Below are 22,129 nucleotides of genomic sequence, written 5' to 3'. Positions count from 1 at the left end.
CCCCTTCCCAGGCCCCATCCACTTCCGCTTCTCTCCCGGGAACTTCATTAGCCCTTCTCTAAGCCTCAGTTTCCCCATCTATGAAATGAAATTTGTAATGTCCAGCTCACATAGTCGCTGGGCTGGGCTCCCAGCTAGGGTTGCTGCCAATCCTAAGTGTGTGCAACCATGTGTGTGAGCCCCCAACCCCAGCCTGGCACCCAGTTATCTGGGCTCCAAATGGACCCCCCAACCTGCTTCTCATCAGCACCACTTCCACAGCTCTTCAAATGCGGTGGACACACCTGGCACAGCTCACTTGATCTCCAGAACCCCACCGGCCAGGTAGCATCCAGAAACCCCAGCTTGTCTGGGAAGCACTGCCCAGGGGCCGGTTGCCCCTCCCCACCCCCACCTGACAAGCACACCCAGGCATGGGACAGGCACAGGCGATGGGATATTCTGAGCCTGGCTTTGTGCCCGTCAGCTGCTGGCCGCCATGCCTGCCTGGCGCGGGCGCAGGGCTGATTTGATTTGGCAGCTTTGGAAGCATGTGGTAGGGACAGGGAGGGGGAGGGATGATGAGATACCCATCCCTGCTAGGAAATAAACAGCCTCAGGCACTCAGCGAGCTGGGGGAAGGCACAGTCTGGAATGTGGGGTCTGGATGCTTGCCTAGTGCCCCCCTCATCTTGGCAAAGCCCTGGATGCCTGCCTATGACTGCTGGAATCTATGGCTCTCCTTGGGCCACAGGGGTGACAGTAGCTGCACCTGGTCTTGTGGATGCTTGTGGTCTGGTTATCTCACAACTCCCTGCATCCTGTGGGGTCTCTCTGTTCAGCCATGCCTGCTGCTGGGCCTGAACATGGCCCAGAATGACAGAGGTCTGTGTGCCAGGCAATGGTCTAGATGTGGCCATCTCCCTGGGTAACTATGGCCACATGGCTGGGTCTCTATGGGGGACTAATTGCAGGCCAAGATGTGACAAGGTCACCCATGTGCCTAAGTCCTCTGTAGGTCCTGGTATGCATCAGCTCTGGCCTGTTCCTTCCCTCTGTGCGATGACCCTGCTAGCCCAGCCATGTCCGGCAGAGGAAATGACGAGGGCCGAGATAAGTGTCTGACCCCAGGGCCCATCCCTTTTGTCCAGGAGTCTGAGCTTTCTTTTCCATGTGTCCTCTGACGGTCCACCCACTGTGATGCCTGGGACAGCCCCCTCCCCTTCCCTGAGAGGGGCCAGCTAGTTTCACTTGATTTTCCAACTGCCCCTCACCCTCCGGCTCTATGTCTCTGACTTCAAGCGTAGGGAAAGTAGACAGGATGAGAAGAGCTTCAGATATGCCTCCATGCTCCTCCATAATCCCACCTTCCTGCCTAATCCCCTAGAGCAGACCAGCTCCCCCCTCCCAGAGGCCCCAGCCACCTACACTGCCCTGTTAATATGCCGCTGGCACGCCGGGGACCGGCTCCACAGCCTCCAGTAAGAGAACTGCTACTGTGGGGTCCAGGCTTGATTCTCTGACCTCCGCACTGAGAGGTCAAGGGGGGGGGGTCAGACCTTAGTCCCAAGGGGCCCTCAGGCCAGGGCTGTGCCCCAGACACCAGCCAGGTCAGAGTAGGGTGGAGCCTGCTTTGGGGAAGACGCAATGTCTCATCTGTCACCGCCTCCCCATTGTCCAACTGTCCTCTGGGGACTTCAAGGTTCTCCCCACCCAGCCACAGGAAGCTGAGCCCCTCTTGGAGACAGAGAGGCTCTAGGACTAGGGGGAGAATCAGCCATGCCGTTGGGGTCACAGAGGCAGAACCTAGGCTAGTAGAAATCATTTGCCTCAACGGGTCTGGTAGGATGCCTCTACAGTCTGCAGAGAGGTCCTGGGGAACTTCCTAGAGCAGGTATGTGGTGCCTCAAAAGACGAGGACAGTAGGTTCCAGGACAGCTTCCTAACTATGAGATACAGATTTTGACCTGGTACTTGTATATACTCATGTATGTACTTGCGTGTGTGCATGGGTACGCATCTCCGTCACGGAGTCCTGAGCTCTGGAGTGTGTCCCAAGGGCCAGTCTGCCCAAGGGAAGGGTCAGACAGGCAGCAGGCACAGTGACAGGGAAGAGAGTAATCTGGGCAAAGAAGAGGAAGGAAGAACAACAGCTCAGGGATAAGGAGAGAAATCTATCAAGTTGGTCATAACACAGTCCTCAAACCCGAGACACCAAGGACAGCGTGCTTCTGTGACCCAGTCCCTGCCACAACCTGTTGTGCAAATGCCCCTCTGAGGACCTCCCCTACTCTGAGCTACCTTCCTCATCTGAAGGATAAAAGGGTCGGACTTGATGATCTCCAGGGCCCTTCCAAGCCTAACTGTCTTTTTTTTTTTTTTTCGTATTTTTCTGAAGTTGGAAACAGGTAGGCAGTCAGACAGACTCCTGCATGCGCCCGACCGGGATCCACCCAACATGCCCACCAGGGGGCGATGCTCTGCCCATCTGGGGCGTTGCTCTGTTGCAACCAGAGCCATTCTAGCGCCTGAGGCAGAGGCCACAGAGCCATCCTCAGCGCCCGGGCCAACTTTGCTCCAGTGGAGCCTTGGCTGCGGGAGGAGAAGAGAGAGACAGAGAAGAAGGAGAGGGGGAGGGATGGGCGCTTCTCCTGTGTGCCCTGGCCAGGAATCAAACCCGGGACTCCTGCACACCAGGCTGACGCTCTACCACTGAGCCAACCGGCCAGGGCCTAAGCCTAACTGTCTTTTGAGAGAGACTGATACACAAAAAGCCAGAGATGGAGACTTTAGAGACTTTACCAGGATGGGACCAGAGCCCGAGGGAAGCAGAGATGAAAGTGAGGGATAGATGAGACAGCAGGAGGAGGAGAGTAGCTGAGGGAGGAGAGAACCCCAGGGAGGCCCATGTGGGTTGGGCAGCTGGGGAGGGGCTCCCTGCCACGGACCCTATCCTCAGGGCCAAGACAGGAGGTGGCAGACAATAGAGCCTTGTGGATGACAGGGAGCAGCTGTCACCACCCCATCTGCCTTCTGGCCTGTGGGAGGAGAAAGATGAAGGGGTGACAGACAAGGGCTCTGCCCCCTCAACCTGAGCCCTGTCTCCACGCCTGCTCTCCAAGCGTCCCAGGGAGAGGGGAGAGCACCAGGACTGGGAATCAGGAAGCCAGGCTTCAGGCCCTGCTGTGCTGTGTGACTTGGGCTGCTCCAAGCTTCTGTCACCTGATCTTCAAACTCAGCAGTGGTACTGGGCTTCTGAGGAACCCAGCTGGGGCAGGCGATCTAGAGGCCAGAGATCCTTCTCTCCAGCCTCGATATCCCCCACGCCCCCGCCACCGCTCCGACTCCAGTGTGGGTACTGAGGCATGTGCACAGCCCAGGAGGCAGCAGGCCGCAAACAGCTAGGCTGGTCCTCAGCCAGGTGGGCCCACGCCACAGGGGAGTAGCTGTTGGTCAGTGCTCCAGGCACCCTGGCCTGGGACCTCCGTTCCTTAAGCCCTTCTTACTGCCACCCCCAGGGCACCCCTCCTCAGCCTGCATTCAAGGGGCATTGGCAATGCCCACACTGCCCCTCTGGGTGCCCTGGCCTCTGCCCTAGTCAGACGCCCTTGTATTTAGGGCCCAAACAGGCAGGGGTTTGTGTGTTTCCGTGTTTCCATGTCTGTGTCCAGGAAGTGCTCATGTCCTGTTTTCCCCCTCAGCCCAGGCTGCCAGGAAGGCGGGGTGAGCAGGCCTCTCCTTCCTCCAGTGTTGACATTTCTGCCCAGAGACTTTAGGGGCTGGGAGGCAACAGCACTTCTCTCTCTGCCATGGTCTGAAATGGTGTAGGAATAGAGGCAGGGGTATGAACGAAATGACCTCTTACCCTGCAAGTTTAGGGAGTGTCAGATCTCATACACGCACACACACCAGTTCTGTTGTGGCAAGAGAAAGCTTGTGTGACCCAGGTTGGGAGGGTCTCGTTTCCCCTCTAATGCAAGCTCAGCCCTCCCTGGGAGTGGGGGCCACCTGCCACCCCAAGCTATCTGTCTCCATTGTTTCTTGTTCTGTTTTAATAACTGAACATCGACATTAACAGAGCAGGTGGTTGTAGCTCTTCCCAGCAGCTCCATTTAGAATCATTGAATCATCAAATCATCAAATCCTAGAATCCCGGATTCCCAGAATGTCTGCATCTTTGGCTCCTGGAGTCTGAACATCTTAAAGTCACAGAACGTTGGTACTACACAGCCATGCCTTCACACAGCCCTGGCTGGAGCTGAGAATTGTGGACAGCTAGAGCCCCATAGACTGACAATGCTAGGTTCTGTCATCCATCCATAAAGCTCATAAACTCCCTGGAGAAACTGACTCCAACTTCCTCCTGTTATGGACAAGAAAATGCAGCCAGAATATGGCCTTGTGCAAGATTATCAGAGTGGGAGCCAAGCAGGGCCCAGCACCGTGATTGCAAGTGAGACTTCAACATTTTGGTGTCCAGAAACTGCAAAACTAGTCTGAAAGTTATCCTGGGCTTCTGCAATTCCTTTGCCCTCCTCCTTACCTACCTCTTTACCTAGGCCCCCCAAATAAAGGCAACCATAGATAGGGGGAGCCCAAGGGGCCAATTCCCTCAGGGTGGGAGACAGGAAAGGTCACCAGCCAGAGGGCAGGCTCCCCAGAGGAGGTGCCCTGGACACAGGCCCAGAAGGTCATGGGTGCCCCAGGGTCCAGCCATAGCAGAGGGGGTCAGATCCAAAGTGGAGGGGAGCAGTGAGGCTTACGACACTAGCACCATCACGTATGTTTAGCATTTTCATAAATTTACATTTTAACTTGATTTGAAATGTATGCATACATTTTTGGATTTGAATTTTATTAAATATTACATTTCATAGACTGTTTTAGTTTTGTAATTCTGAACACTGTCTGCACAGGGCAGATCCATGTGCCCACCCCACAGAGGAAGAGCAGCCTGCACACGCTCCCGTCTCCTGGTCTCCATCTAGCCTCACAGCTCCTGACGTGGCAGCTTCCTGAGACCTTCTGGTCCTTCGAGGGCCCTGACACAGGCCCAGGCATCTTCCCGCAGTCCTCCTCTCTCACCCAGGCCCCAGGGGCAGCATTCTCTCTCCCTTCACCTCTACAGCTCACCGGCTCCCTTTCCCACCCCTCCCCCTCCGTCCCCTCCCCTCCACCCTTGACATTTCCTTCTCTCATCCCGTGCTTGGACCACACTGCCTCAGTCTCCACACAGACACCCAGCCTCTTCCTCACTCCTTCTGTGTGTTCTCCACCTATGGTCCAGGGGGCTCCCTAATACACAGGTCTGAGTTAACCCTGCCCTGCTTTCGACTCTTCCCCTATTGCCTGGTTCCCACTGGAAAAAGTTCAAACTCCTTGACATGGCTCACAAGCCCTGCACTGTTTGGCCCCCGCCAGCCTCACCTGCCTCCTGTTCTCCTGATGCTTCACCACCCCTGCCCCAAGTCCCACCTACTCAGCCACCCGGCAGGATAGGATCCAGCTTCACAGAACTGTGGAACCACACTTTCCTTTCTCTGTCTGGCACCGGCAAGCCTTCATCCTCACCATTCTCTCCTAACTTTCTCCTGGCTCTTGCCTTAGCTCTCAGTTTAGATATGTTTCCTCCTGAAAAATCCCCAACTTGCCCCTCCCTCTCACTCTTGGTTCAATCAGGGGCCCCAGCTGTGCCCCACCAGGGCCCCTAGTTTCTCTCCACCTCACAGTCTACCAGCATCAGTCTTTCTCTGTGCTCTCTCCCCCATCCCATCACCTGTCCACCGTTAGGTTGATACCTAGGCCTGTCTACCTGCTACCAGGCAAATGCACTGTTACTCAGACTTGGGGTAATGCATGGCAGAACTTTAAGGCTCACACCATGCTCATCTCTACTAACCCTCTTTGTTGGGCACATAGTAGGGGCTCACTAAATGTCCACCTACAAAGGCCTGGAAGTACAGAGTGTATAGCATGGACAGGCTTGGCGGGGGTGCTCAGAGGAAGAAAGAGTCCCTGGGATGGGATGGGGACTTCCTGGAGGAAGCATCTGGGAGAATCCTCCATGTGTCAGTTCTATGATAGAAACTGAGGACAAGCCACAGGAAGTCCCCAACCCAATCCTAGGGGCATCAGAGCAAACCACCAAGGAGGCACCAGAGTCTGCAATGAGAGAGATTCAGTGGCCAGGGCCCAGGATAGGGCCACTGGAGGCGCTGGCCATACATTCAGGGAAGTCTTTCTGGAGGAGGAGCTACTTCTGGCTGTTTGGGGGGGGCAGGGAAAAAAGTGGAGATGAATCAGGTTGGAGAAGGTAGCGAGAGACAGAGATGTAGAAGAGAAAGCTCTGTCCCTTTTTGTCCTTTACCCCTGAGAGAAAAAGGAGGTGGAAGTGGATGAGCAGGAGGAGCAAAGAAGGCCGAGGAGGAACGAAGATAACATCAATGCCAACACCATGGCCAAAGCGGGTATGGATGGCTAGGGCTGGCGGGGAGCAGGTCCCCAGCTGTGGCTGGGAAACATTTCCTGTCTCCTAGCCAGAGGGGTCATTAATAATCATTTACACGCCACAGGCAGTATGGAGGCCAGCCAGAGGAGCAGCATGGTGCTGGGGCCAGAGCCCAGCCTGGTGGCCAGGAGAGCTGTATTCTGGGACCAGCAATGCCACCTTGCTGTGAAACATGGACAAGTCACCTGACTTTTGGTCTCTGTGCTGGTAAAAGGAGGGTCTAAACAGGAGACTACCTAAAGTCCCCTGCCCTCCACTCTGGACCTTAGTTTCCCTAGATGACAGTCAGGCTGACCCAATAGGGGGTTATGACCTCTGATGATTGATAGGAGCACCTACACTATGGCAAGCCCAGGTCAGGACACATGCAATGGGCAGTGAAGCATCTGAAGAGGAAGCCTCATAGAACCAGGTTCTCATCCGGCTGGGGGAAATATAGCAGGGAAGGCCATCTGCCCAGGGCCCGGGGGCGACGGTGTGGCTCAGCCAACAAACAGGGTTTCTCAGATACAGAAGCTGGGAGCCCTATGGGCCTATTTGGTCACTGCTATGACGCTAGCACTTAAAACTGTGCCTGCCTGGTGCATAGCAGGTGCTCAACAAATGCTTTTAGATAATTGAATGAGTTAACCTGTTCAATGAGACATTTGTAAAAGGAGCTTGGAATCTGGAAAGAGCTACTTAAAAGATGATGATGACCATGATTCCAGCCAAAGACAGTGGGGTGGGCAACAAGCTTGGGCATGAAAGCTTGAGAAGGATGGAGGCCCGGGGTGTCATCCACAGCCATACTGTATTGCTGGGGAAGGATCAGCTGCCTTCAAGATCTCTTTTTCCAGTTGGGCCAGAATCTTCCTCAGCCCTAGACCACATGTCCTTGTTCACTCAACACCCGCTTCAAGGCCCAGCTCAAGTACACTCACTTCGGAGAAACTTCTGGAATGTGATGCTGATGCACTGTCCCCTGGTCCCGTCCCTGACTAACTCTGAGAGTCTCTTTGACTTCCAACTATAAGGAGTCCTGGTCTTTCATGCTCTCTGATACCTGTTGCTAGGCTGCCCAGTATTTCCTCATAGTATTCTCTGAAGGGTATAACCTGAATCTTCCTACTGATGGGATCTTCCCCACCACACTAGATGGTCCCCAAAGGTATGACCAGGCTTCCTTTTTCAGACAAAGGTCTCTGTAAGAACAGGGACTATTCCCCCCATCAGATGTGTGGGAGAATGGAGATGGATTAAGATATTTTAACCCAGGGACCCTCCCTGGGGGCCACACGGAAAACGGAGGAAGACAGGCCAGCGTAGAAAAGGGCAGCCAGCTGCACAGCACCTGGGACGATGGGAGCAGGGAGGGCACTGGCCCCCCAGGGCACTGAGACCTCATGGTTGGCAAACTTGCCCAACTCCAAGCCTGGCCCAGGATGCTCTTGCACCAAAGAGGTGTCAGCAGGGATGCCAGCCGGGCATCACTGCCTGCGCCTGGACCCCTCCCCCTGCAGAGCAGTGAGGCAGTAGTAAACACAGTGACCCTGCCACACGTGCATCCTCTCCCCACCCCATTCCAAATCCCAGCCCAAAACACGAGACAAGCTAAGAGGAAAAGAACAAAGGTTCCCACACCGCAACATCGCCCGCCGCCTGCCTGTCCAGCGCCTGCTCAGCCGGAAACCCAAGACAAAGGCCTTGGTCAAAGCGAGGAGGATGAAGGGCAAAGGGTAGACGCAGCCTGGCCTGAGGGGGCCATGAAAGAACGTCACCGGGCATCTCTGGGGACCTAATTGGGAGGGAAGCAAGGACAGGATGACAGCCAAGCCCTCCCTGCATACACAGGTCACCACAAACATGTATAGGACACCTGTTTTGGGGTATGCAATGCACACCCCAAACATTACATACCCCCTTCCTCACGCCACAGCCCCTGCAGCACATTTCAAACCCACAACATGCCCCACACCCCTTATATTCCTGGACACCCCTCACCACACACATCAACAGCTCACAGGGAGAAAAGATCACATAATCCACACGCCAAACTGAAAAGTCACAAGAGCTCACACACCCACACTTCACACCACACTCACACTCAACTTCCCACCATGCACCTCACATACCCCACACTCACCTTGCTAACCAGAGACACATATCCAATTAAATTCAACATACACCACGACCCAGACATAGAAACACATCCTGCATTAACGTGCACACTTAATATCACGCAAAATGTCACATCTGTGGCTACACACAGCCCGCAGCATGAATAGCCCTGCATGCACACTGCCTCCCCACTATGCGCACTTGGGTATGCATGTGCACACATGTGCACATGTACATACATACAAATATATATGTACACAGTCAACCAGCTACTTGTCCTCAACCTCTTGGCCCTAGATGCTGTACTCTCTTCCACCCAGAGTTGCTTCAACAGCCACATGACCCTCAATCACCAACACATATGTCCTAATCTATTTCCCAAGCAAGCCTAGGTTGTACATAGTGACTCAGCCCATCACCTAGGCTGCAAACATACTCGGGCACACACAGCTGCCCCCACCCCTCTGCCAAGAAATCAATGGAAGCTTTCCTCAAGCCCCTACAGTGGCTTTCCCTGGCTATACACAAACAGTCAATAACATACACAATCACACACGCAACACCCCTGAGAGCTGCCCCCACAACTCCTCAATGGCAGACACACACCACATACACAGAAGTTTCCCCCACACACAATAGTCATATATACAGCTGCCACTCCATGCCCCCAACACAGACTCCCTAGCCACACACTGCAGGCAACGCCATACACTCACAATCCTCACACTCTCCATAAGGCCCCCCAGAATTCCCCCAAATAATCCCACTCATGATGACACACACAATACTACATGACATAACACACATGATCACATACAAGGCACCCCCAATACAGGCAACTCAGCCTATCCTACACAAACACACACTCTAGACACCTCCCACCACAGGTGACTGACACCAGATTGCAGTCTACTCCCCCCCTCCCCTCTCGCACCCCCAGCTACCCCCAGTCAAGACCAGGACAGCAGGTGTGAGGGAATTTTATAAGTTATGAACCCCAGTGCCCCACCGCACCACCCCTACCCACCTTAGATCCCTGGGCACCAACCAAGAACTACACATTCCATGTTTAGTCCCTTCCACCAGTGCCTACACCATGTCATGCCTGACAACATGGGAGGAGTGGAAGTCCTGGGGACACCAGCCCAACAGTCTGAGACTGTCCCCTTCTCACCCCAAAGAAGAGACAGGTATAAGGGGAAGGGGTGACCACAAAGAGAGACCCTAGAACAAAGACAGAGACCTAGAGGAAGGTGGCTGACAGACAGACCAAGATAGGTAAGCACATGAGCAAAAGAGACCCAACAAGAGAGACACAGAGAGAGGATGCCCAGAAAGACTCCGAGAAGCCAAAAGAGAAACCGGAGAATAAAGTGGAACCACCACACCCAGAAAGAAACAAGAGGTGAGGGTGAGACAAGCCACATGAGACTAAGGAACCTCCTATACAGTAGGAGGGGAGGGAAGAAAAACACGAACAAGGTAGGAGGGGGTGTCCTTCAGAGGAGAGAGAAACCATGATGGAAAGAGGCATTTGGACCCTGGGGTAGGGTCCCAGGTGAGGAATGAAGTTCAGATGTTTGAGTGGGAATGGGGATGGGGACACAGATGAGGCTGTGAAGTGGAGGTTTAGGGGTTGGGGTGGCCCCGATTCTGAGGAGGGGCCCTGACTGAGAGCTGGGGCTCGGGGGTTCTGGGTGTGCCTCGCGTCTGACGGTGGCGATTTAGGGGTTTGGGCAGTGATCCTCTACGAATCTGGGGGCAGGGGGTTCTAGACTTGAACAGAGCTCTCGGTGTGGACTGGGGTCACACTGTGTACTGCGGAGTTCAGTGCTTGGGGTGAAGTCCGGATCGGAATGGGGTTCAGAGTCGGAGGAGAGGCTTGGACTGTGAGCTGGGGCTTCAAGGGTTCCAGAGATGGGGTGCAGTCAGCACAGGAGCAGGATTCGAAACTAGGGGAAGGGTGGTTTCCACCGCGGGGCGGGCTCTGAGACAGGGTGGACCACGGAGCCGGCGACCGCCTGCTCGGCGAGGACCCGGCCGGGCGCTGCCCAGCACCGCTTCTCCTGTGCCCAGTGCGGAGGGCCCCCCTACCTGCAGCCTGTCGGCGCATGGCGGCGGCGGCGGCGGCTCGTCCGGCTTGAGGAAGACCTGCTGGCCCCGCCTGAGAAATTGGACAACAGCGATGAGGATGTGGTGCAGCACCAGGACCATGCTCGCAGCCGCCCTCCCGCCCAACCGCCGCCCCGACGCTGCGCTCGGCCAGCGCGTCCGCGACAGCTCCGCCGGGTCCGCGCGACTGTCCGCCGGGGCCCCGCCCCGGACCGCCCCTTCCCCGCCCCCGGCCGCCCGCCCCGCCTCCCACTCGCCACCCTGGACAGCACCTCTCAGCTCTTCCGGTCTTCGGACCCCAGCCAGACCCCTCACCGGCTCTCACCTCCCTTATCTCTCCGCTCTCAAGTCTTCCATCTCGTCCGCTATTAGGATCCCCGCCAGGTAGCCGGCTCCCAGCCTTCGCTCCCTTCTCTTACCCCTTTGCCACTCCTTTCACTACCTCGCAGGGGTCGCCTTCAGGGCCCCTCTCCTCTCTGGTCATATCCTTTCCCCCCACCACTTAGAAAGTCCTGGGGCCAGGCCAGAGCCCCAGGGTAGAACGCAGTGAAAGGTAGTGTGGAGGGTGGAATAGGGAGAAAGGGCCCACTGAAATATTACAAAGAGCTCTGGGCTTGCTCTTCTTCCAGGGGAAAATAAAAGGTGAAATCAGGGAGAATTTTAGAGGTCGCTCCGAGACGTGCAGGCCTTCGGAGCAATAGCAAATCTGTGAGGGAGACACGTGCGCACAGACACGAACGCACACACGAACAGGCACACTACTCCTGAGTGGCGGGTAGGAGCACGGGGACCCCAGCACTGGGCAGGCAGGTCTGCATTGGCATCCTTGGAAGCCGGAGAGGGTGCAGGCCCCAGGACCAAACAATCCACAGTTCCACGGCGGGACCCGCGCGCCCGGAGCGCAGTTCTCCGCAGAGCTTCTGTTCTCAGGCTCCTGCGACAGCCGTAACGCTCCTGCGCCCCCTGCTGTCCCATCGCGGCGGCGCAGCCGAGACCTATTTGCGGTCAGCCTGGCGGCGGCGGGGATGGAAGTAGGGGGCTGAGGGGTCGTCAACCGGGCCAGCTCCCTGCCAGAACCCACCCAGTTCCTAGCCTTCTCTTGGCATGAGATCAGCTGCGGCGGTAGGACGTGCCTGGACTGGAGGGTGAGCTTGGTCTCTGGCCTTTGCCAACAACTTGCTGCATGACCTTGATCAGATCCCCCTCTCAGGTTTCTGGGCCTCAGTTTTCCCATCCCTGCCAGAAGAATGAACGCTGATAGTGGTGGGAAGACAGCCAGAGTCCCGGAAGCCCTGGCTGTGGTCTGACTTGAATCTTTCCCACTGTACTGCAGCCCCTTTCTCTGCAACTCAGTGACTCAGTGAGCCCCCAACCTCCCAGCTTCCCCCACCTCACTGGGCTGATTCATCTGGGCCCCTTTTCCCAGGGGAGTGACTTTCTTAATGTTGAGTCATTGAGCCCAGTCCTGGACACAGTCCAGGCACCTGGCACACAGGCTGTGCCACCAGGCCGGGGAAGGCCCGCTGTGCCAGGAATTCTCCCACCTCTCTTTCTGAGGATCAATTAGGAACACACTTCTTCCCCTGCTCAAAGACCTTGAGCTGACTCCCTACCACCAGCATCATAAAGCCCCAAATCCTAACCCTGGCATGGCAGACTCTCTATTAATTAGCTCTGGCTTGTTTTTCCAGCTTTGACCCTCTTGCTACCATTCCTTCCATTTTCACTTCCTGTTCTCAGATGGATGACTCATTCTCACCTTCAAGGCTTTACCCATGCCGCCCCAACCCCAGTGCCCTCCAGATCCTGTTAACCTGCTTATCATTTGGGTTCCAGAGGCCCACCTCCTCCAGGGGGCTACCTTAGTCCTCTTGGTTTCCCTTTGTGCCTCTCCTGGGTGTCATGTCTCCGGGCATCAGGAGGGATGGGAGCCCCTCTATCACTGAGTGACTGAGACCAAGTCAATGTATATATTTTACTGCATCTTCAAACTGGGAGCAATTTGTCCTACTTAGTAACACTGTAAAAAACATTACGTGGACTAAGATGTATAAAGACTCTGGCCCAGAAAAGACCCTCCCTTCCTTTTTGGCCTCAGTTTCCTGTTCTGTAAAGAGAGTGACCAATGTAAGGGCTATTGTAAGAAGTGAGTCTGAGCCTAGTGCACAAATCTGTTAGTCAATCCTGAGCACCTGTCACCAGGTCATTGCTAGGCTCTGGATGGCCTGGGTGGGACACAGGTGCCCGAAAGGTATCTGTTATGGCCCCTGGGGAGTTCTTCAGGAGAGGCCAGCCAGCTCAGACCCCACAGTCAAGAGCAAACCCTGGCCAGGCCACTACCATCTCTTGGGCTCTCAGTCCTAGGCAGGACCTTCACAGCACTCATCTTCTGAGATATTATTTCTGAAATCTTTACTTAGTCTCTCAGACTGCAGCTCAATGGCTAGGGCCCCAGGAACCCAGTCTGTGCTTCTCTCAACTCAGAGAGATGTGTATTGTGTCAATGCTTCAGATTCAAGGATTCCTCAGAGGGTTGGAGCCCTAACTCTGCCAGACCTGTGTGACTCTGGGCAGACCACTATGGACCTCACTTTCCTCATCTGTGAAATGGTAACACACTAGATTCAATAGACAAACTTCTTTCTTTTGCTATTTGGCAGGTTACAAAGCCCACAAATACCCCTTCATGTAATTGTTGAAATTCTCCAACCAGCCCCCTCATGGAGGAGGCAACCAAGGCTCCTCAAGGGGGCAAGGTGACAGGCCTTGTCCCAGCACTCACAGCCAGAAAGTGACCCTTGCTCCAACACAGGACTCCTCCACTTCCCCAGCTCTATCTTTTGCGATTCTGGGCTGGGCTCTCACCCTGGTTCATGGCTGGGACACCCCACCACCACCACAAATACCAGATATTTTTAAATATGTCCAGATGATTCTAATTTGCTGCCAGCTTCACAAACCCTGGATTAGAGGCATCTTGGCTGACGTCAATACCATAGGATTAAGGGTTAGGGCTGGCCCTTATCTGGGATTTGGGGTTCTGTGTCTGAGGGGCTTTAACATTTATTCAGCACTTATTATGTGCCTCACATTTCATCTTCTCAACAACAGTATAGGTGGGATCTATTATTAGCTACATTTTACAGATAAGGAAGACTGAGCGACAGGGAGATGAAGTAACTTGCCCACAGTCACTCAGCTGATAAGTAGTGGAGCCAAAATGAAAATCCAGGCTGTCTGGCTCCAATCTGTGCCTTAAATTCATGCTTCATCGTTTGAGGAAAGCCTTTGAGAAAAACAGATTTTCCCATCTCTCCTTTTGTCCTCAACTACGCAGTAATTGAGGGTCTCCTACTTCCAGTCCCTGAACCCTCTGCCTGTGTCTGCCATAGAAATCGCTGGTGCAGGCCCTGGCCGGTTGGCTCAGCAGTAGAGCATCGGCCTGGCGTGCGGAGGTACCAGGTTCGATTCCTGGCCAGGGCACACAGGAGAAGCGCCCATTTGCTTCTCCACCCCTCCCCCTCCCTTTCCTCTCTGTCTCTCTCTTCCCCTCCCGCAGCCAAGGATCCACTGGAGCAAAGATGGCCCGGGCGCTGAGGATGGCTCCTTGGCCTCTGCCCCAGGTGCTAGAGTGGCTCTGGTGGCAACAGAGCGACGCCCCGGAGGGGCAGAGCATCGCCCCCAGGTGGGCAGAGCATCGCCCCTGGTGGGCGTGCCGGGTGGATCCCGGTCGGGCGCATGCGGGAGTCTGTCTGACCGTCTCTCCCTGTTTCCAGCTTCAGAAAAATACAAGAAAAAAAAAAAAGAAATCGCCGGTGCAGCCCCTCTCGCCGCCTCTTTTCATCTCCCACTTTATGGGCCACTCTAAGGTGCCCAGTGACCCAGTGCCTCAGAGTAAGTGTTTTCAGAAGAGGTAACACAGCAGAGTCTGGGTAATGGGCCCACTTGACCTCAGGTCCTGTCCAAGAACCGACCCTCCCTTGCTCTTCATGATGACAGCTTGGTGGGCCACTGTACGTACAAAGCACTTCCTCACCCAGGACTGGTGAGCAGACCTTCCCACCTGCCATCTCTTCATCTGAGACCATTGCACCAGCAGACTCACAATAGACCACAAGTCCGCTCCCATCCCCGTGGCCATGTGTCCTGCTTCTAAGAGCCTGTCTGGTGTTGACATGCATCTATCCTGTTGCTGCTAACCATGGTCAAACTCCTGGAACACTAAGTTCGAAACTGAGCTCTACCCTAACATGGTGCATGACCTCAGGCAAAGCTCTGGCCCTCTCTGGCCTCAGACTGCTCAGCAGCTGTGAAGGCTGGCCTGGTTCTCTTTGAAGGTTCAGGCAGCTCAGGTAGGCAGGATCCAGGTAGGCTTAGCTGGGAAGAAGCCAGCTTTCCTGGGCAGGGATCGGATCCCAATACAGGAAGCTCCTTAGGAGAGAATGTATGAGTCAGTCTCTCCATGACTTAGGCTGGACGGAGCCCACGGACTAAAAGAGGGCTGCACCGTTGAGGGCCCTGCCAGGGGACAATACAAGAAGCACCCTGAGGAAGCTGACATCTCTGCGGGCCCTGTGTCCATCTAGAGTTCGTCCTCAACACTACAACCCTGAAGAGGCCAGGGGTGTGAACCACTCTTACACAGCTGTGTGTGTGAGCATGTGTGTAAGGCCCTGCACCAGGTCTGTGAGCATGCCATGGGTGAGGGCGGGATGGAATGGGTACAGGTTTATAAATTTATATCTTTCTGAGGATGTATGGTGTTTCCATGGTATAGCTGAACTTGTGCGTATGCACAAATGAGTATGTATCTACAGATTGTGTATATATAGCCTGACCTGTGGTGGCGCAGTGGATAAAGCATCAACCTGGAACACTGAGGTCGCCAGTTCAAAACCCCAGGCTTGCCTGACCAGGCAGTGGCGCAGTGGATAGAGCGTTGGACTGGGATGTGGAAGGACCCAGGTTCAAGACCCAGAGGTCACCAGCTTGAGCGTGGGCTCATCAGGTTTGAGCAAAAGCTCACCAGCTTGGACCCAAGGTTGCTGGCTCGAGCAAGGGGTTACTTGGTCTACTGAAGGCCCGCGGTCAAGGCACATATGAGAAAGCAATCAATGAACAACTAAGGTGTCACAACGCGCAACGAAAAACTGATGATTGATGCTTCTCATCTCTCTCTGTTCCTGTCTGTCTGTCCCTGTCTATCCCTCTCTCTGACTCTCTCTCTGTCTCTATAAAAAAATAAAAATAAAAATAAATGTTTTAAAAAAAAACCCAGGCTTGCCTGGTCAAGGCACATATGGGAGTTGATGCTTCCTGCTCCTTCCCACTTCTCTATCTCTCTCTCTTCTCTCTAAAATGAATAAATAAAACCTTATAAAGAAAAGAATATGCATATATGCATGTGCAGACAAGTATGTTTTTGTGTGTAGGTGTGTGTATGCACACATGCAGATATGTATGTACAGTTGTATATGTGCACAAATGTCCAATTATGGCACATTTGGGTATTTGTGTGTAAATGTGTGTGCAGCCTGACCTGTGGTAGCGCGGCGGATGAAGCATTGACTTGGAATGCTGAGGTTGCCGGTTCAAAACCCTGGGCTTGCCCGGTCAAGGCACATACAACAATCAATGAACAACTAAAGTGAAGCAACTATGACTTGATACTTCTTGTTCTCTCCCCTCTTCTCTCTCTGTAAAATCAATAAATAAAATTAAAAAAATAAATGTGTGTGCAAATGTGTATGTGTGTACCCAAATTCATAGCAAACAGAGGTGCTGCCTGTAGCCACTAGCCCAGAGCAGGCCTGGGTGTCTACTGGCTGTGACCCAGATATGAGGGTGGCCCTCCTAGAGAAATAATCTGGCCTCAGGCAGGTGCTGGCAGCAATATGGACTCGGGCTCTGGGTGGGCAGGGCCTGATTTCAGCACCCTTGCAGAAGCAAGGGTTCAAAAGAGCACAGGCTATGTGAACTCAGGTCCACGTGATGGGGGTGGGCAGCCACAGGTCTCATTCATCTTCATATCATGTCCATGTTATCTGCATACATACTTGTCTTGTCAGCAGCAGTTGGATGGCTCCAGGCCTTAGAAAGGGAAGGGAACCTATAGGAGTCCAGTCCAGGACTAATCCAGGACCTGCTGGCTCACATCGGGGCTGAGGTTCAGGGCACCCATACCTTAGCACACCTCAGGCCTTGGTATCTGCTTCTAATCATTCATCAACCCTACGATTGTTCCACTACACAAGGCTATCCCAGTCCGCACACAATCATATAAGCACTCGCTGTCTTTCCACAAATACACACTCCCCTCACTCCTACACACAGGCACACACACTTCTACAAACAGACACACATCCCTATACATGCAATCACATGGCTCCTACACAGAGAGGTATGGATGGGCACATCTGCCCCAGCATCTCTTTCAGGGACCACTGTGCCTTCTCCCCACACATGCTGGAATCATATTTTCTTCACCTAAACCTCAGTCTGCCTCACCCACAGCCTCACGGCTCCCCATTGCCCACAGGATACAGTTGGAGCCCTGGTCCTAGCCTTCATGGTCCTTAACCCCCACCCCCACCTCTCCCACGCCTGATGCTGACTCCTCCCACAGCACCATCCTGTCAAACTCTGGTTATTCTGAGCCACAATTCCCATGGAAACCAGGAAGGAAGATGAGCAAAAGGAAAGACAGAGTCCAGCTATCTCAACAGCTCTACCAACCTTCACAGCTTTGGGCAGAGGTAGAAAAAGAAGCTCCTGGCTCTCAGCCTACCCCAGGGACAGTCAAGTGGGTTCGAGGTGCCTGGACTCACTCAACCCAACTTTCATCTTCAGAAGCCTGGGGCATGCAGAGAGCGCAGTGTGAGACATTCTTCAGCAACATCTACTGAGCCCCAGCCCCTCACTGAGTCCCATCACCTCACTGAACCTCATCCCTTCACTGAGCCCCATCCCCTCACTCAGCCCCACCCTCACTCAGCCCCACCCCCCTCACTCAGCCCCACACTCACTCAGCCCCATACTCACTCAGCCCCATCCCCTCACTCAGCCCCATCCTCACTCAGCCCCACCCTCACTCAGCCCTATCCCTTCACTCAGCCCCATCCTCACTAAGCCCCACCCTCACTCAGCCCCATCCCCTCACTCAGCCCCATTCTCACTCAGCCCCATCCCCCCTCACTCAGCCCCACCCTCACTCAGCCCCACCCTCACTCAGCCCTACCCTCACTCAGCCCCATCTCCTCACTCAGCCCCATCCCCTCACTCAGCCCCACCCTCACTCAGCCCCATCCCCTCACTCAGCCCCACCCCCCTCACTCAGTCCCACCCTCACTGAGCCCCACCCTCACTCAGCCCCACCCCCCTCACTCAGCCCCATCCCCTCACTCAGCCCTACCCTCACTCAGCCCTACCCTCACTCAGGCCCACCCCCCTCACTCAGCCCCATCCCCTCACTCAGCCCCACCCTCACTCAGCCCCACCCTCACTCAGCCCCACCCTCACTCAGCCCTACCCTCACTCAGCCCCACCCCCCTCACTCAGCCCCATCCCCTCACTCAGCCCCACCCTCACTCAGCCCCACCCTCACTCAGCCCTACCCTCACTCAGGCCCACCCCCTCACTCAACCCCACCCTCACTCAGGCCCACCCCCTTACCCAGGCCCACCCTCACTCAACTCCACCACCCTCACTCAGCCCCACCCCCCTCACTCAGCCCCATCCCCTCACTCAGCCCCACCCTCACTCAGCCCCACACTCACTCAGCCCCATACTCACTCAGCCCCATCCCCTCACTCAGCCCCATCCTCACTCAGCCCCACCCTCACTCAGCCCTATCCCTTCACTCAGCCCCATCCTCACTAAGCCCCACCCTCACTCAGCCCCATCCCCTCACTCAGCCCCATTCTCACTCAGCCCCATCCCCCCTCACTCAGCCCCACCCTCACTCAGCCCCACCCTCACTCAGCCCTACCCTCACTCAGCCCCATCTCCTCACTCAGCCCCATCCCCTCACTCAGCCCCACCCTCACTCAGCCCTACCCTCACTCAGCCCCATCTCCTCACTCAGCCCCATCCCCTCACTCAGCCCCATCTCCTCACTCAGCCCCATCCCCTCACTCAGCCCCACCCTCACTCAGCCCCATCCCCTCACTCAGCCCCACCCCCCTCACTCAGTCCCACCCTCACTGAGCCCCACCCTCACTCAGCCCCACCCCCCTCACTCAGCCCCATCCCCTCACTCAGCCCTACCCTCACTCAGCCCCATCCCCTCACTCAGCCCCACCCTCACTCAGCCCCATCCCCTCACTCAGCCCCACCCTCACTCAGCCCCACCCTCACTCAGCCCCACCCCCTCACTCAGCCCCACCCTCACTCAGCCCCATCCCCTCAATCAGACCCACCTTCACTCAGGCCCATCCTCACTCAACCCCACCCCCCTCACTCAGCCCCACCCTGACTCATCCCCACCCTCACTCAGCCCCATCCCCTCACTCAGCCCCATCCCCTCACTAAGCCCCACCCTCACTCAGCCCCACCCTCACTCAGCCCCATCCTCACTCAACCCCACCCCCCTCACTAAGCCCCACCCTCACTCAGCCCCACCCTCACTCAGGCCCACCCTCACTCAGCCCCACCCTCACTCAGGCCTATCCTCACTCAGCCCCACCCTCACTCAACCCCACCCCCCTCACTCAGGCCCACCCTCACTCAACCCCACCCCCCTCACTCAGGCCCACCCTCACTCAACCCCACCCCCCTCACTCAGGTCCACCCTCACTCAGTCCCATCCCCTCACTCAGCCCCATCCCCTCACTCAGCCCCATCCCCTCACTAAGCCCCACCCTCACTCAGCCCCACCCTCACTCAGCCCCATCCTCACTCAACCCCACCCCCCTCACTAAGCCCCACCCTCACTCAGCCCCACCCTCACTCAGGCCCACCCTCACTCAGCCCCACCCTCACTCAGGCCTATCCTCACTCAGCCCCACCCTCACTCAACCCCACCCCCCTCACTCAGGCCCACCCTCACTCAACCCCACCCCCCTCACTCAGGCCCACCCTCACTCAACCCCACCCCCCTCACTCAGGTCCACCCTCACTCAGTCCCACCCCCCTCACTCAGGTCCACCCTCACTCAGCCCCATCCCCCTCACTCAGGCCTACCCTCACTCAACCCCACCCCCCTCACTCAGGTCCACCCTCACTCAGTCCCATCCCCTCACTCAACCCCACCCCCCTCACTCAGCCCCACCCTGACTCAGCCCCATCCCCTCACTCAACCCCACCCTCACTCAGCCCCATCCTCACTCAACCCCACCCCCCTCACTCAGCCCTACCCTCACTCAGCCCCATCCTCACTCAACCCCACCCTCACTCAGCCCCATCCCCTCACTCAACCCCACCCCCCTCACTCAGGCCCACCCCTTCACTCAGCCCCATCCCCTCACTCAACCCACTCATTTTCTCATCCCTATGCCCTCATCCACTCCCCGCCTCCCCTCGCTGTTGCCTCCTGCCTTCCAGGCTACAGGGTCTTGTGGGGCTGTTTTGATTTCAACCCTAGGATGCATCTTCCTGAGCCCTGGCTAGCAGGCTGGGTGGATGGAAGAGGGCAGATCCCAGCCAACACAAGGGTTGCTGCCCCAAGCTCCACACAGCCCTGCCTGGACAGCTGCAGCCTGCAAGCCACCCAGCTTTCCTCCTCCGACTATTCCTGGGCTGACCCTGCTCCATGAGGTGCCTCGGACTGCAGTCAGTCACTGACCCCAGCCGCCCATCTACACATGTACAGATATGTACAGACATGCAGACATATACATATGCACATGTGAGCACACACACACAAACAGTCCAGGGTTGCTTAGAACTGAGCCCATGAGGGCCACCAAGGCACAAAAAAGTGTAAGCAAAAAAGGAAAGAAAATAAAGGAAGGGACCCAAGGCCCCATGCTCTGAAGACTCCTACCAACTCAGAAATTGTCATTTAGAGAGGCCCCAGTGTGCGGTTTTGAGGTTCCAAGAACTCACAGAGCTTTTTTTTTTTTTTTTACAGAGAGTCAGAGAGAGGGATAAATAGGGACCGACAGACAGAAATGGAGAGAGATGAGAAGCATCAATCATCAGTTTTTCGTTGCAACACCTTAGTTGTTCATTGAGTGCTTTCTCTTATGTGCTTTGACCGCGGGCCTTCAGCAGACCGAGTGACCCTTGCTCGAGCCAGTGACCTTGGGTCCAAGCTGGCGAGCTTTGTTCAAACCAGATGAGCCTGACTCAAGCTGGCGACCTCAGGGTCTCAAACCTGGGTCCTCTGCATCCCAGTTCGACGCTCTATCCACTGCGCCACTGCCTGGTCAGGCACAGAGTTTTGTGTTATAAGAAAATCAGAGCCTCTACTATCACACCCCATTATTTAAAGAATCTGTGCTTTTTACATTCTATGAAAGTGAGAGCCTAAAGTCCTAAAAATGTAGGCGCCAAAAAATCCCAACATTTTATTATTCTAACTGCCTGAGATGCCAGAACTCCAGGACGCCAACACCAGGGCTTCTGCCCCTCAGAACCTGGTGGCCTGTGGGCTTCTGTGGATAGCAGTTAAGAGTGGGCCCCAGCAAACCCCTGCACATGTGGGGTGCATTCAGCCTCCACCTTTTTGCTTATACCCTTGTCCAAGCCTAGGGTTCCACCACCATCCTACATGCTAATTAAATCTGAACTTTAGTGGGGAAGGGAGCACTGCCGTCAGTGACTATCTTCTGAATGCCAGGCCACCCAGTTGACTCTCTCATTTAATTCTCATGATATCATTAATCCTACTTTACAGTTAATAAAACTCAGGTCCTGGGACATGATGTCATCTGTCTAAAGTCACACAGCTGGAAATAGTAGAACAGCACCCCAAGCCCGGTCCCTGGCAAACCCATGTCTCACAGTAGCAGACTAGCTCACCAAAAGAGCCTGGAGGCCTCCTCAGCTTTAGAGCCACACTGGAGCAGCTCTCCCACCCCAGAGGCCCCCAGCTCCAGCAGGCAGAGACCATGGCCCCCTCTTCTCTCACTTCCCTAAGCTAGACGCAGTTTAGAGCCCCCACATTTCCTGTCCTGATTGATCCAAAGGCGTCAGATCCACCAAGACTCCGTGGTGGGATTGGAAGATGTGGCCTTCAGTTTCTAAGCACCCGTCGCTATGGAAGCCAGGTGCTGCCAGCCCAAAGCCTAGCAACAAGGCACGGTATGGTGCAGGGCAGAGGGCGTTGTCAGGGGCTTCTGAGGCAGCTAGCAAGACAAGTGGGTGGGCTACTTCTTTCTCCAGGCTGGAGGGCTGTACCTGCTTCCCTGGCTGGTCTTGCAAGAGGGAGAAAGGGGGCAGAAGGGCAGGGCCAGACCGGTCCTGAGAGACTGGAGACCCACAGGTAAG

At 55.4% G+C, this 22,129-nt stretch overlaps 1 protein-coding gene across 3 annotated transcripts in view; it reads right to left on the bottom strand.

Annotated features, from left to right (window-relative positions):
• Positions 1-22,129, bottom strand: part of PDE2A (phosphodiesterase 2A) — a 96,215-nt gene that overhangs the window by 53,928 nt on the left and 20,158 nt on the right. For 2 of the 3 annotated variants that reach the window (XM_066250597.1, XM_066250600.1), the window contains exon 2: positions 10,682-10,751. In XM_066250597.1, the coding sequence (XP_066106694.1) occupies positions 10,682-10,751 (70 nt within the window). Of the gene's footprint in view, positions 1-10,681; positions 10,834-22,129 lie in introns of those variants that run through there. The other variant, XM_066250599.1, reaches the window with a different exon arrangement.

Source organism: Saccopteryx bilineata, chromosome 1 (genome assembly GCF_036850765.1).
Source record: "Saccopteryx bilineata isolate mSacBil1 chromosome 1, mSacBil1_pri_phased_curated, whole genome shotgun sequence".
Taxonomy (NCBI): domain Eukaryota; kingdom Metazoa; phylum Chordata; class Mammalia; order Chiroptera; family Emballonuridae; genus Saccopteryx; species Saccopteryx bilineata.
The sequence above is the reverse complement of the archived record's forward strand: the minus strand, read 5'-3'. Positions and strand labels throughout refer to the sequence as shown.